General features: G+C 38.8%; 1 protein-coding gene across 1 annotated transcript in view; it reads left to right on the top strand.

Moving 5' to 3' along the window:
• Window positions 1–14,314, top strand: part of plxna2 (plexin A2) — a 219,066-nt gene that overhangs the window by 35,790 nt on the left and 168,962 nt on the right. Inside the window, exons 2-3 of the mRNA XM_016464872.1 lie at window positions 1,679–3,007; window positions 7,990–8,172. Coding sequence (XP_016320358.1) covers window positions 1,805–3,007; window positions 7,990–8,172 — 1,386 coding nt within the window. The 5' untranslated portion in view covers window positions 1,679–1,804. The remainder of the gene's footprint in view (window positions 1–1,678; window positions 3,008–7,989; window positions 8,173–14,314) is intronic.

Raw genomic sequence — 14,314 nt, 5'->3', positions numbered from 1 at the left:
AGGGGGGGGGGGGGTAGTTAAGCGCGCAAAATCACACAAGATAAAGCAGGTGATGGTTTACAGTTGGAGAGAAGAGGTGATTGTGCTCGTGAAGGTGAGGCCTAAAAGCCAGAAGTCTGCAGAAAGTTGCTTGCTCTGCAAATGCCAGATAACACCTCCAGGGGAATGTGCTTTGCACCTCCAGCATGTACGAAGTCACACAAAAGAGCAGTGTGAAGGACAAAAGCAACCCTGGGACTGGGTTTTACAACTCCATGCTAATATACTGCACTTCAGAACTGAGCTAGGAGGACAGCTAAGCTAGGATATTAGCACTCTGTTATATGTAAGTGAAGTAATTCTGCACATGCCATTTACCTTTGATCACTTTGTCCCTTTAGCCTCTACATTCAAGTCACGAAGCGACAAACATATCTTCTATATCTTGACATGTTCGAGCACACTAGCAAAGCCCTGTTCACTTAAACTCATCACCATGTTTCGTCTAATTACAATTGTTGGACTGCTTTGCTTAATCCTATGTGATCTCTGATGTGCAGGCATTGCCTACATTTTTTTTAGCCTTCTTGGACCTCCTAGCACTGATAATGCATGCAAATCAAATGGAAGGAAAAAATAGGAGCAGAAATATGGTGAATGTGTTCGGACAGTGTAGATTGTATATCTCTAATGGCTGCCTTATTCGTTTAGGGATGATTCCTCTGGTGCCAATGATTAATCCCTCCAGGACTTAATGGTGTCAAAGGAATACAAAAAAGGAAAGAGAGAAAAACAGATGAACAGAATTGGAAAGCATAATTAATGGATTCAGATCCTGTTAAACAGCCCCCTTACAGAGCAGATAGTAAAAACAGGGTGCATGGAACTGGCACCCAATTTGTTCACACTTTTTTTGAAGTAATAAGATCCAGGCCTCCCTCGTGCAGTGGATTGGATAATTAACTCCCTGGGATGAATGCAGAAGAAAGGGGGCTCCCCTTTTGATTTATCATATGGGGGAGATGACGCTATACCGGCCTTTGCAAACTGCTATTACATAAATTGCTTTTTTTCCTCAATGTACTTTTCTCACTGACAAACTAGGTTGGGAAGTGTAGATAATAAGAAAGAAGCAAATGCCAAGAAACGAGAGGGTGATGTTAAAATTTGTCATAAAGGAAAGCTCTTAAGCGCACTTTTCTTGACATAAATGCATTACTCAAAAAATGAAATGGTTCCGCAGCTAAAAGAAGAATACTTCTAAAACGATTTGTCAGACCTATTCAGACATGCTCTTGCTACAGTTCCTTTCTTTTTTTTTTGATGTTAGATCTTGTAATTGACAAAACAGGCACTACTCTAGAGACCTCTGACTGAATGCCGTTCTTAGAAACTGCTGTCTCAGAGAACCAGCAAACAGCCTGACTCAGGTCATGCTAATTTCCATTGCTACGATGTGCTTCACCTTCCTGCTTTGTGTAATCCTGCCCAACAACTCCTTTGGAATGTGAAGATAAACCTTTCCTGCCATTGTCCCTTAGAGAAGCTGCCCCCCTCTTGGGTTAGTAGACACATTCCTTCAAAGGAGGGCCTTGGTTTAGTGAATAAGGTGCAATTTCCATTGTCTGTTTCCTTTTGCGTGTTTAGATGTTCTGATGCTGATTTATGTACTCATTACTCTTTCTCTTCTCTCTTTCAGAAAAATGTGAAGACCCTAGTGAGGCACTGGACCATACAGTTAGCCTTTAGACTACGAGGACAAAGGTTAAGCCTTCTGATACTTCTTTAAACTCTTCATTTTCTAACCTGTCGGGTCCCTCTGACCATGGAGGGACAGCAGGATTCAAAGAGGACTTTGAAACAAAGCCCTGGATGTGGTTCCAAATTGTCCTTTACGTGTTGGTTGTTAGTCTTAATCTTGCCTGTAGTGTCCTGTGAACAGTCCTTTACAACGTTTCACCCTGAGCGACGAGAATGGGCTTTCAACCACATGACGGTTCACAAGACGACAGGAGCACTCTACATTGGTGCTGTCAACCGCGTCTACAAGCTATCAGGCAACCTGACACTCCTAGTATCCCATGATACTGGTCCAGAAGATGACAACAAGGCCTGCTACCCTCCACTTATTGTTCAGCCTTGCACCGAACCTCTGGTTTCTACCAACAACATCAACAAACTTTTACTCATCGACTACTCTCAGAACCGACTACTTGCCTGCGGAAGTCTCTACCAAGGTGTCTGCAAACTGCTACGGTTGGACGACCTCTTCATCCTGGTGGAGCCCTCTCATAAAAAGGAGCACTACCTCTCTAGTGTCAACCAGACGGGCACCATGTATGGAGCCATCGTGCCCTCACAGGGCAAGGATGGAACCCTCTTCATTGGTACAGCTGTGGATGGGAAGCAAGACTACTTTCCAACCATCTCAAGTCGGAAGCTTCCTCGTGACCCGGAGTCTTCAGCTATGCTGGACTACGAGCTACACACTGACTTTGTTTCATCACTCATCAAGATTCCCTCCGACACCTTGGCGTTGGTCTCTCATTTCGACATCTACTACATCTATGGTTTTGCCAGTGGCAATTTCGTCTACTTCCTGACCGTGCAACCGGAGACGCCTGAGAACAGCATGTCTTCCAGCGGGCCCTCAAACGACCTGTTTTATACCTCTCGAATCGTCCGACTCTGCAAAGATGACCACAAATTCCACTCCTATGTGTCATTGCCTATTGGTTGTGTCCGAAACAGAATTGAGTACCGCCTTCTACAAGCAGCCTACCTGGGCAAACCTGGACGAGTGCTTGCAGCATCCCTCAACATAAGCGCTCAAGACGATGTGCTCTTTGCTGTCTTTTCCAAAGGTCAAAAACAGTACCACCATCCACCTGATGACTCGGCCCTCTGCGTCTTCAGCATCCGGGACATCAATGCACGGATCAAGGAGCGTATGCAGTCCTGCTATCAAGGAGAGGGGAACTTGGAGCTCAACTGGCTGTTGGGAAAGGATGTACCTTGTACCAAAGCGGTAAGAAACCTTTTTGGTTATTACTAGCTACAGCAGCTAGCTTACTAATTAGCTTGTAAAACCAGCTTTGAATGTGAAGCCTTGTTAGATGTAGTATCTGAAACCCTAATCATGGAAGCTCTTTCCAAATTGTACTACTTTAATTGAGCTTGTTGTGTGCATGGATTATTTAAAAGCTTTATTTTGAGTTCACTGCCTTTGAATGTTGTTTTCTTGGTACATTTTTGCCCTCTATGAAACTGACAGTTCCCATGCCTGCTTCTGCTCACTAGAAAATCTCAGTAGATCAAAAGAGTCAGATGGGGAATTGTTATTAATTTTATGTTTAGGATCTGCATCTTAATGTTTATGTTGCTGGTTGGTGTTCTTGCATATCCATATTTCATTCTTACGAGTGTAACAGGATACTATCCAAGCAATCCTGTTGACACCGCAACCTACAGGATTGAATGTCAGACATGGTTAGGGTTAGTCTAAGCATGAAAGCACACCCCAAAAAATCCCATAAAATGATTTCTAGTCAAATTTTTTCAGTGTTCTTACCCTATGTAGACACTCTAGAAAAATCTAGAAATCAAAGAACCAGATTAATTGTTTAGGGCTTACTTACCAGTCAGTTTTAAAAATATGTAGTTTTAAACATCCCTAAATTCTTCCAAAAAAGGAGGATGTGATAAGAAGTCACATAGTGTTTTCTTTGTTCTTTACTAGTCTTGCTCGCAAAAGACCACAGTCCTCTGAGTTTTTGCTGTTTAACCGGGGGTGTAAACAAACTGAATTAGAGGCACTAATAAATCTCTGTGCATATGTTTATTTACAGGTTACCACACTGACAATTGGTGTGTCGATGCTATTATAAATATATATGAATGTGTGTATGTTTTTATGGCTGTCAGTGATTGTTTTGCAATGTGTGTGCATGAAGTTTAAGAGAGAGTCTTAATGATAAACTATTGCTACGTGGTTTTCTCCAGGGCATCCTTTATTAGCTTCAGTAAATTTGTCATTAGCATGATGTCAGAGGTGGTTGTCACTCTGAGGAAAACATTATTGAGTGTCTGAGCAGGGTGGTCTTCATAGTAGCAGACTCCACTCTGGCCCCAAGGACCCTAGAGGATCGCCTGTCTGACCCCAGGGGGGCCGTCAGTGGCTTATGATGTCAGCCAGCCCTCCTCCATGTTTTTCTAGGCCTCATTAAAAACATTGCACTAGAAACCTCCTGTGTCTTTTCTCCTGGTACTAGAGGAATCCTGGTACTAGGAGGAGGTCTGAGATATAAAAACATGAAGATATATGTTCTGTAAAAAAGCCGTTCAATAAATCTATGGTATTATGCAGGTAGATTTTTAGCGTTTAGCATAGCGAAGTCTGTGAGCCCACACAAATCGCCACAACTCATCACCCTCTTGCTGCCACAAAGCTGTTTTTTACTCCCTTTTCATGACCAGTAGGAGCATGAAAATATTTTTACAGTGAAATAATCCTCCTCAGACTTTTTCGTTTGCTATTCAAGCTTGCTTTACCTAAAAATACTGCTAGAAATCCCCTACCGTGATGTTTTTGTTTAATTTCATGTCAGTTAGGCCTATTTTAGGCTATTTTTGATCACTGGAAACATGGCCTCTGCGCAGACTTCAGTCTAGTTCCTTTGGCTCCAGTGTCTCTGCTGAATTACAGAGAAAGTGAAACTTAGAGACGCACAGGGTGATAGAAGGAGGAAGAGAAGTCATAAGCCGAGAAGGCCGAATGAAAGATTTATCACAGATCCCAGCTTCCAATTGCCTGGCCAACCTGCTTGCTGCTTCACATCCATCCCTTTGATGCTATTCACTCATTCAGCCGGTGTTACGTTTCATCAGGCTGTATGATCAAGCCTATCGCAGTGCCAGTTTCAACAGTGATCTAAGGAGGACATTCTATCGATCAGGTGGCTTCCAAAGGGACGACCCTTGTCCTGATTTGTGTATGGGACAATAACCCCCTACCTGAAACAGCAGTCAAGGGAAATGGGTTCCAGTGATAAGCATAATGGTTGCCGTTTGAATCGAATCAGACACTTTAGATAGATTCGAAACAAAGGACACATAAAAAAATGTATGCTGAATGTTCAAAAGCAATGTTTTTGGTTTGTTTTTGTTTTTTGTGTGTGTGTTTTGTCTTGTGTTTTTGTTTTTGTTTGTGTTTTGTTTTGTTTTTTGTTTGTTTTGTGTGTTTTTTGTTTTGTTTTGTGTTTTTGTGCTTTTATTTTTTTGTTTGTTTTGTGTTTTTGTTTTTGTTTTTTTGTGTTGTTTTGTTTTTTTGCTTTGTTTTGCATGTTTTACATGGTCCGATTACTGTTTTCCCTCTAACTGAACAACATTTATAGAATGCAGTACTCAATAAAAATGAATCATATTTATCATATTGATTGGTTATTCAATTCTATGCATATAGAAATATAAGTTCTGCTACATTAGCTCAAATCAAACTGATATATTTTAAGTAGCAAAATTTATGATGCCATCTTTGCCAGATTTCATTTGTGATTGATGCTATTACAATATAAGACCAGAATCATTTTCTGTAAATTAGCATAATACTTGCAAGACTAGAACATAGCTGCCCTAGGGCATTACCAAGATGAATGCAGAGTGGACCGACTTAAAAAGGACTTTGCATACAAACATTGAAATAATGTAGTCAAAGGCCAACTATTTTTGAGGAACAGATCTGAAAATCTCTAAGCCAGTTATTTTTGGACTGGAAAACACGATGAAGAAGGGCTGGAACGAGATCTGCCGAGTTCGAGGCATTTACATCCCTGCTTTATTGCCGTCCCCCAGCTTGCGAAGGGCTGGGAGGCTGTAAAGATTTTATAGCGTGAGCCTGTAGTCGAGCAGGCTGATATTAAAGGGCTGCGGAGTGTTGGAGACGAGCAGTGCTGCATTCAGCATCATGACCGAGCACACAGTATCCATCCCTCTTACTCTACATGGCACTTTGAGGCCAGTGTCAGTCACAAACTCCGATGACCTGAATCTAAACACCGCCAAGTGTTGTAACTAGCCGCCCAAACTCAAATGAGGATTGATAGTGGCCCATGCATGCATGTGACATGAAAAATGGGCCATAGACCTTCCCATTACATTGTAAATGTTTACAAGCTTCAATCTCTTCAGTTTAAGTTGGTGTGTATGTGTGTGTCTGAGAGAGAGGAGGAGATGCAGGGTGAGAGCAATAGAGATCGAACGAGGGGAAAAATATGGGTTTGTTTTGGCCCTGTGAACACACATTTTACACTCTGACTAGTTTATTTGTCTACTAACAGTATCCAAAAATTTATATACATGGAGAACCATAGGTTTCTGTACATTTTCAGTCATTTCCAGTAGTGTAATTTCCAAATCTTTAGTCTTTATCTTGCTAAGACTAATAGCTATCATTATACAGTATGTGTCACAAATACAACCAATAAATAATAATTTGTACTTCGTTGCTTAAATTGACAAAATTACAACAATTGAAATTGCACACTAAAAATATTATGATAATCATATTTACATTAACTTGTTAATGTAAACAAGTACACCACTGGAAATGACACAACAACTGAGAGACAATTAAAAAAAAAACCATAGCAGAAATAAAGGCGGCATGGTAAAAAAAAAGTTTTGTAAACTATTAAAAAAAAAAGAAAGAAAAAAGTTATAGTTTACAAGTATCAATAAAAACCCCAGCAACATAAAAGTGCCGAAACTTATAAAAACACTAGATGACTATATCATTTAAATCATCTGTATAGGTGTTGTTTTCGGCTGGTGTGGTGTGTAAGTGTGTGTGAATGTGCTTTAGTCCCCAGCCGGGGTGAGCTACACTATTCTCATAGCACAGGGTAATAAACAGTCAGAGAGCCCGGCAGGACTCACCAGAGCAGAGCGGGAACATGTCTGCCCAGCTGAACAGACAACCAAGCGTCTGGCTGGGGAAGCCACACTCAATGGTCCGTTTACTGTCTCCCATCTGAAACTGAACGAGAGTCAGTATTCTCTGGTCTGCTCTGGAAACCCAAACTACCAGCTGGTTGGGTGTCACTTGATAGTGTGATACACTAGTAAAACTGAATCCCACGCTAACCGTAAAACCTGTAAATGTCAGAGAATTTTTAAATAGGGATTTCCATGCTTTAAAAAGTCTTGGAAAAATTCATAGTGAATGTAAAGTACTGTTCAAAAATTTGGGGCCGGTAAGATTTTTTAAATGCTTTTGAAAGAAGTCTCTTATGCTCACTAAGGCTGCAATTATTTGATTAAAAATGCAAAACAAAAAAAAAACAAGTAATATCGTGAAAGATTATTACAATTTACTATAACTTTTTATATTTTAATGTCTTAAAATGTCATTTATTCCTGTAATGGCAAATCTGAATTTTCAGTGGCCATTCCTCCAGTCTTCAGTGTCACATGATCCTTCAGAAATCATCCGACAGAAATGCGTCCTTGCTGAAAAAATAACCATTTAAGCTTGTGTGTGTATACTGTAGGTTTGATCTTTAAAAAATAAATTTTTACAATTATTCAACAGTAACTCCAAATACCTACATTGTTTTGTAGACAGTAAAAAAATGTCAACAGTGTGTACACTTATTTAAAATTTATTTAAATAATTAAAAAATAAAAAAATGACAAATCGTCACAGTATATAATTTCAGCATTTTTCTGTGATAGTTTGTAAAAATGTACAGTTTTGTCCAACTGTACCTTTTTTGTACCAAAAATGGTGCAAATTGACCTTTAGTGTTCCCTAATTCCACTTCACTTGACAGCAAAGCAACCAGCTGATGTTGGATCGGTTAATGTGATTTGCTTACAAAGTGCTTCGCTGTATTAAAATCAGTGCAACCTTTTCACCCTCCCTACTGATGTCTGCATAAACAACCAAACTGACCTTGACTTTTTGATTCAAAGCAAACTGCTGACTCTCGGTTGACCTTTCTCCTCCTGTAGCCTGTCCCTATTGATGACTCCTTCTGCGGTTTGGACATCAACCAGCCCCTTGGCGGCTCTCAGCTGGTGACCGGACACACGCTTTATACGGAAAGCCGTGATCGCATGACCTCGGTGACCTCCTACGTCTATAATGGCTACTGTGTGGCTTTCGTCGGCACCAAGAGTGGACGGCTGAAGAAGGTGAGTCTTGAGTGCAGTTCTTTTTTTTTTTTTTTTGTGGAATGTTGTGGCTCTGAGAAGCTGAGATGTGTACAGAATTGGACATGTTGGAGTTAAGTGAAGAAGTTGTAGACCTTTCACCTCAGATACAGGCAAACGTTTTTGTTCGCAAACAGTGTGTCACGTTAGTTATTAATGGTGTCTTCTGGAGCACTGCTTTGAACTGCTCTACTGGCCTCATTTAAAAGTATGGATGGAAAAGAGGGAACCAGAAACTTTTTGACTAAATATTTAATACCTTTTTGTAGGATTCTTCTGGTTCTGTTCACTTTCCCGACCATAATGGGCAGCTTAAAGCGACCTCAGGGGTTCCTGTCTGCCTCCCCAGTATATTCATTTTAATAGAATGTCTTCTCAGCCAAACCCATGGAAAGGATGTTAGACACAAGAGGCCAGACACTGTTAGGGTTATCATATGCGTAATTAGAATCTCTTTCAGATAAAGGGCATAAAGAGAAAATATGGTGTTAAACGCACCTTTTTGGTTGGTAATAGCTGCGATAGACAAGGAACCATTGCTCAACTTTTATTCATTAAAAGTAAACATGAAACGCCTTTCACTTCCCATTAGATTTGATATATTTAATAGTTGGGTATTCATTTAATTTATCTAAAATTGATCTTCATTGCCCTAACTATTGACACAATTTTGTTACCTACTGTACAACATAACCCTAAAACAATAACTAAATAAATTTTTAGCTAATTGGATAGATTTATTTCTGCTCTAGATGTCGCCAGCCAAAAAGAAAAATAGTTTCTGATCCAGAGACAATTTGGCCTTTTTGATTAAAGATGAGACAAATAGTTTTTTTTCTTCTACATAAACCGGTTTTATTTTAGTATTATTTATATTATTATAATATTTATTACAATTTTTAATGATCTTTTATTTTTATATTTTAATTTTCATTTTAGTTTTATGTGTTTTGGCATTTTTTTAAATATATTTCTAAAAAGTTTTATATTTATTTCCGTTTCAATTTTAGTATTATTTTTAGTGCTTAAACTTACTAATTTCCAACTATTTTTGCCAAAGCAACATTTCTAATATATTTCTATTCTATTTATATCCATTTTTCACTTTTTAAATGTTTTAGAATTTATTTCATCTTTATTTGAATTACTGAAACTGATTTAAAAAAATGTACTTAACAATAATAATACCAACATAAACATGAACTAAATTGTGCACGATTAATCCAATAAGTGTTTTGAGAAAAGAATTGGCCTCTATTTTGATTTCATGTTGACTTTACAGATCTATTTGTGCAGCTCAAAATGTTTGCCCTTTATTGAGCAGCCAGTTCAGTAAGTGTTGACATTTTAGCATGTGGCTAATAGAACTGCTGTGGTTCGTAGCAAGATGAGACTACCTGCAGTAGGCAATTATGAAAATGACAAGGGGTCCGTCAGCTGCTTTTGGGACTCGTACCCCCTTTGGGGCACGACAGCGTTGAGTGACAGGCCAGGCCCTGTTAGACGAGCAGTAACAGGCATGTCCTCACCCCACAGCAGCTGCAGGAGACACCAAAGGGATGAAGACAGAGAGAGACCTGCTTTACAAATGGTGGTTTTGTCCCTCGTTCCCACCTGCCCCCCTACAAACACACACAAATAACAGCTGCCTTCCCAGACGCAAGGGAGAACGGACAATGTCAAAGTGTCAAACCGAGTGTTTGTTTCATGCCGCTAGCACAGCAACGTCCAAATTGTGTTTTGCGCCTCGATTAATTAATTTATAATTGAATCAGCACCGCAATCAGGAAGTGGCATCGGAGGCATTCTCTCTCTGTAATCCTCTTGTTTTAGTGGCTTATTAATTAATGTTATTTTTCTCCTCGCGGTTGGTGAAATTAAATTAGGCCAACAGCGCCATGCTCTTAGAAGTGCTGCCGTGGCAGGTTTGTCTTGCCTCAAGCTTGCTTAGATTCTCAGCTGGTGCATATCGTCGCCCTAGTGGCCAGAAAAGATAATGAAACATACCGATATGGTGGAATTAGGGAGGTATTACCCTAGATGGAAATACTGAGTGTCTCTGCAAACCCTGAGAATTCGGTCACATCTGCACAAGGCGTAACAGTGTCGAGGAGGAGGATGAGACGGCCTTATGAGAGCTTGTGTGTTTTGGAAAAGGTTAGGTTCCTATCGCAGCCCCAAAAAGTGTGTCTCTTGGAGAATACACAGAAGAGCCTAGAGAGCTTAGGAAGCTGGGATTTGTGAGATACATTGTTTTGTGTCCATGAGCTTTTTTCCCTGCTGTGCAATTCTGAGAATCTGGCTTCTGTGTTCCAGCTAGGGCTGGATGATAATTTGGATGTTTATTGAACATTCACCATATATTCTTTGTGAGTTCGCCAGTGTTATTAAATTAAGCAGTATTATGGATATTGCGATGATTTAAATGCGCTTTTTATGTCGCCATGAAGTTTCGTAATGATCATGTAGTTTTGTGATGCTCTCTTGTCTCTCTCTTGGCCAGTATGAACATTTTTTAGAAGGATGTTTTAATATACAGATTTCAGAAGCAAAACTGGAGCTTGTTAGTTCAGTTCAATGAATCAACTGTTCATTTAATCAAACAAAGCACTGATTCAATGATTCGTTTGCGTGGTATTTTTTATATATTAAATGTCTAATTAAAATATATGTAGGTAAATATTAATCTAATGTAAGTAAATATTAAAACATTTAATTACTATGTGTATTAGTAATTTTTAGGATTTTTACTGTATGTGTACTACAATCAAAACATTTATATAGAATTTCTATAACATCATTTATAAAAATATTAATAATGATGATAACAATAAGAAGAAATATGTATTTTTAAATACATTTTAAATACAGTTAATGAAAATAACAACAACAAATATTTTAATATGAAATAGTGCTGTCAAATCGATTAATCGCATCAAAAATAAAGGTTTATGTGTGTGTACTGTGTGTACATTAGGAGTGTTACTAAATCAGCATTTTATCATCTCAGAAATATTGCTAGGATTAGGCCTTTCCTTTCTACACCTGACATTGAAAGGCTCATCCATGCTTTTATCACTTCAAGAATTGATTACTGCAATTCTCTCTACATTGGCTTATCAGCAAAATCTATCAAACGGCTACAATATATTCAGAACTCAGCAGCGCGTGTTCTCACTCACACAGCCTCACGGCAGCACATCAGTGGTGTCCTCTGTAATTTGCACTGGCTTCCAGTTCAATCGCGTATTGAGTTTAAAACTTTGTTTTAACCTATAAAGCTGCGCATGAATTGGCTCCTTCTTATGTTTGTGATTTAGTTACCCCTTACATGCCTTCTCGTCCTCTTCGTTCTGCTGATTCTCTTCTTCTCTATCAGCTCCACTTCAGATTAAAAACTATGGGACAGAGAGCTTTCTCTCGTGCCGCTCCGAGATTATGGAATGCGCTTCCTTTAAACATTCGAAGTGCTCCTACACTAAGTACTTTTAAGAAACTGTTGAAAACCCACTTTTTTAAAATTGTCTATTATGATTAAGTTGTATTTACATGTGACATTGTTGTAGCGCTTTGGGTTGAGAAAAGCGCATTATAAATAAAATGTATTATTATTATTATTATTATTATTATTACTGTGTATATATTTAGGTTATATTTATATATAAATACACACATACATGTATATTTAAGATATATAATATATTAATACAAATCATATATAAATAGATTTTTACTTTATGCTACAGTTTAGACGTTTTTATATAATTTTTTTTATTATTATTAAATTATTTGTAAATTGTTAAATGTAAAATGTAAACATAATCGTTTATTTTGGATGCAATTAATCATGATTACTTGATTTGACAGCACTAATATCAATATATCACTCTTTAAATTAAGTTTAAAAGTATAATTTCCGCTATTAGCTATATGACCTAGCTAGGATTGTGCGATGTCTACCAAATTGGCATTGGACGATGTGTTAAGTACTTCCGCTTCATAGTATAAACAGAGTACGTGTGATCGCGAATCTCGAAAGTGAAAGTGAAACTAAAAAGCAATCGTGCATTCAAAAGTAGTTTCAATGCCAGGCATAATAGCGGCTCCCTGATGCCCGCAATTTATATACAGTATAGTTACCCATTGATATAACTGCGAGAGAAATTATTAAAATATGTATTTTCCTCCCGTCTCTATTTATTCCCTTTAGGGGTTCCATATGCACGTCATTTTCTTTCCGAACACGGTATTGGGAAGCGGCGGGTTGCGGGGGGTATGGGGGGGGTGTCACGATGCCGGCTCAACATCGTGATGTCTATCAGCCATCAGCGATGGAAGATGGCATTGTCTATCGGTCCAACCCTAGACCTAGCCCTAGTTGCAGCCATGTTGATGTTACAGGAGTTTGATGCTCTATAGGCAATATACTGTTGTACAGGGGTGAGTAGTTGCGCCCCATCCTTTGAAGAATGGAGTCGGTTGCATGATCAGCCTATTCCTGCCCTCCACTTGCAACAAGAGGGGGAGGGAACGAGAGAAAGAGAGAGAACGCGTAGCACAGCAGCAGCAAGAGAAGGGAAGAGACTGATGAAATGTGAAATTTAGCTCAGCTGAAGAAAACGGGCTTGCACTGCTGCCTGTAATTGGATTGGCTCCTTTCCCAAAGAGCAAACCCACCACTCTCTATTGCCACTTTCTCTTTTTCTCTCCCTCCCTCTTGCTCACTCTCACACACATACACCAATTCCCCATCCAATCGACACAGTCCCCTGCCGTACCCTCCCTCGCTCCAAGCAGAAGTTCCATGCTGGTTTAGCTCTCTTTCTCTCTCTCTCTGTATCCTGGTAAAGCAGATATGGTGACTCTTGCAGCATTGGCTCTTGTAGCTGGACTAGTAGATGGACACACAAGTTGAGGAAAAAGCCCTTTGAATGAATTAATGAAAGCAGACCCGGGGTGCTATTGTCCATATTCCATCAAGCTGCTGTAGGTTAAACAGTTCTAGCATTAGTCATTTTCACACTCCTTTTCTGTAACTGTTTTAGGGTGAGTGAAATATTGGAGAGTGTTGAATGTAAGCAACATTAACAGCCATCCACTGGACTCCCGAGATTGATTAATAGCATGCAGGATTCTGAAAACACCATAATTGTTTGTACTAAGAATGTAACGGCATACATTTTGGTCAGCAGATAACATTGAATATTTAAATGTAATGACTGATGAATGATAAAGTATGATGGTCAATATTGGAAATGTATACTGATTTGCATTCGTACTAAATAGGGATGTTCATTTCGGTTATTTTTCCTAACCGACACTCGTTATCCAATTGTTAACCGTTAACCGACAAGATTATTTTAAATTAAAATTGAATTAAATTAGAAAGGATAAGTGTCTGTGACCCGTTAAAAATACTAACATTTGTTTCCTGGGGATTAATTTTACATGCGCAAAAAGCAGCAAACAACAGAACATGAGGATTCACATGGTCATATCACATCACGCACCTGCAGCGCTTCTGCGAGCGGAGAAAAACATAATAAATATATATATATATAACGAACTTAAATAATAAATTTAGAAAATGAAAGAAAAACTGTGCAACAAGTAGCCTAGTACGCAGAGTTTCGGTTAATTTTTGTGCTGCGCGAAAGGAAACAGATGGCAGAAAGTGGCATCCTATTTTTCTTTAGGCTTATTTTACAAAAGCAGAAAGATTTGTTTTTATTGTGAATGTACACAAATAAAGGCAAACCTTTTACAATTCCGATTATCTTTAGGACTAAAAGGAGTAGTTTCTTCCACTGTTAGAGGGAAAAAATTCAAGTGATTGCACCAGCGCCGCATGCGCGCACACAGTTAAGCATTGCTACCTTGACAATGCAGCCTGTTCATTATCATAATAAAATACAGTCAGTCAAACATATGGAAAAAAACTATGTAGTAAAAAAAATATGTAGTAAAAAATATGTAGTAAAATCTGTTAAGCCGTTAAGTGTTACCACAGTACCGCCGTGATGTTATGCAAAACATTTTGTTTTACGTGGATATTGGAACGCGAGTGAAGTAGGCTACATAATAAATAATAATTTACCATTCAAATACATCGCGAATACGGAAA

This window comes from Sinocyclocheilus anshuiensis, unplaced genomic scaffold, assembly GCF_001515605.1.
Source record: "Sinocyclocheilus anshuiensis isolate Anshui unplaced genomic scaffold, SAMN03320099.WGS_v1.1 scaffold1089, whole genome shotgun sequence".
NCBI lineage: Eukaryota > Metazoa > Chordata > Actinopteri > Cypriniformes > Cyprinidae > Sinocyclocheilus > Sinocyclocheilus anshuiensis.
This window is presented reverse-complemented; position numbering and strand designations above follow the sequence as displayed.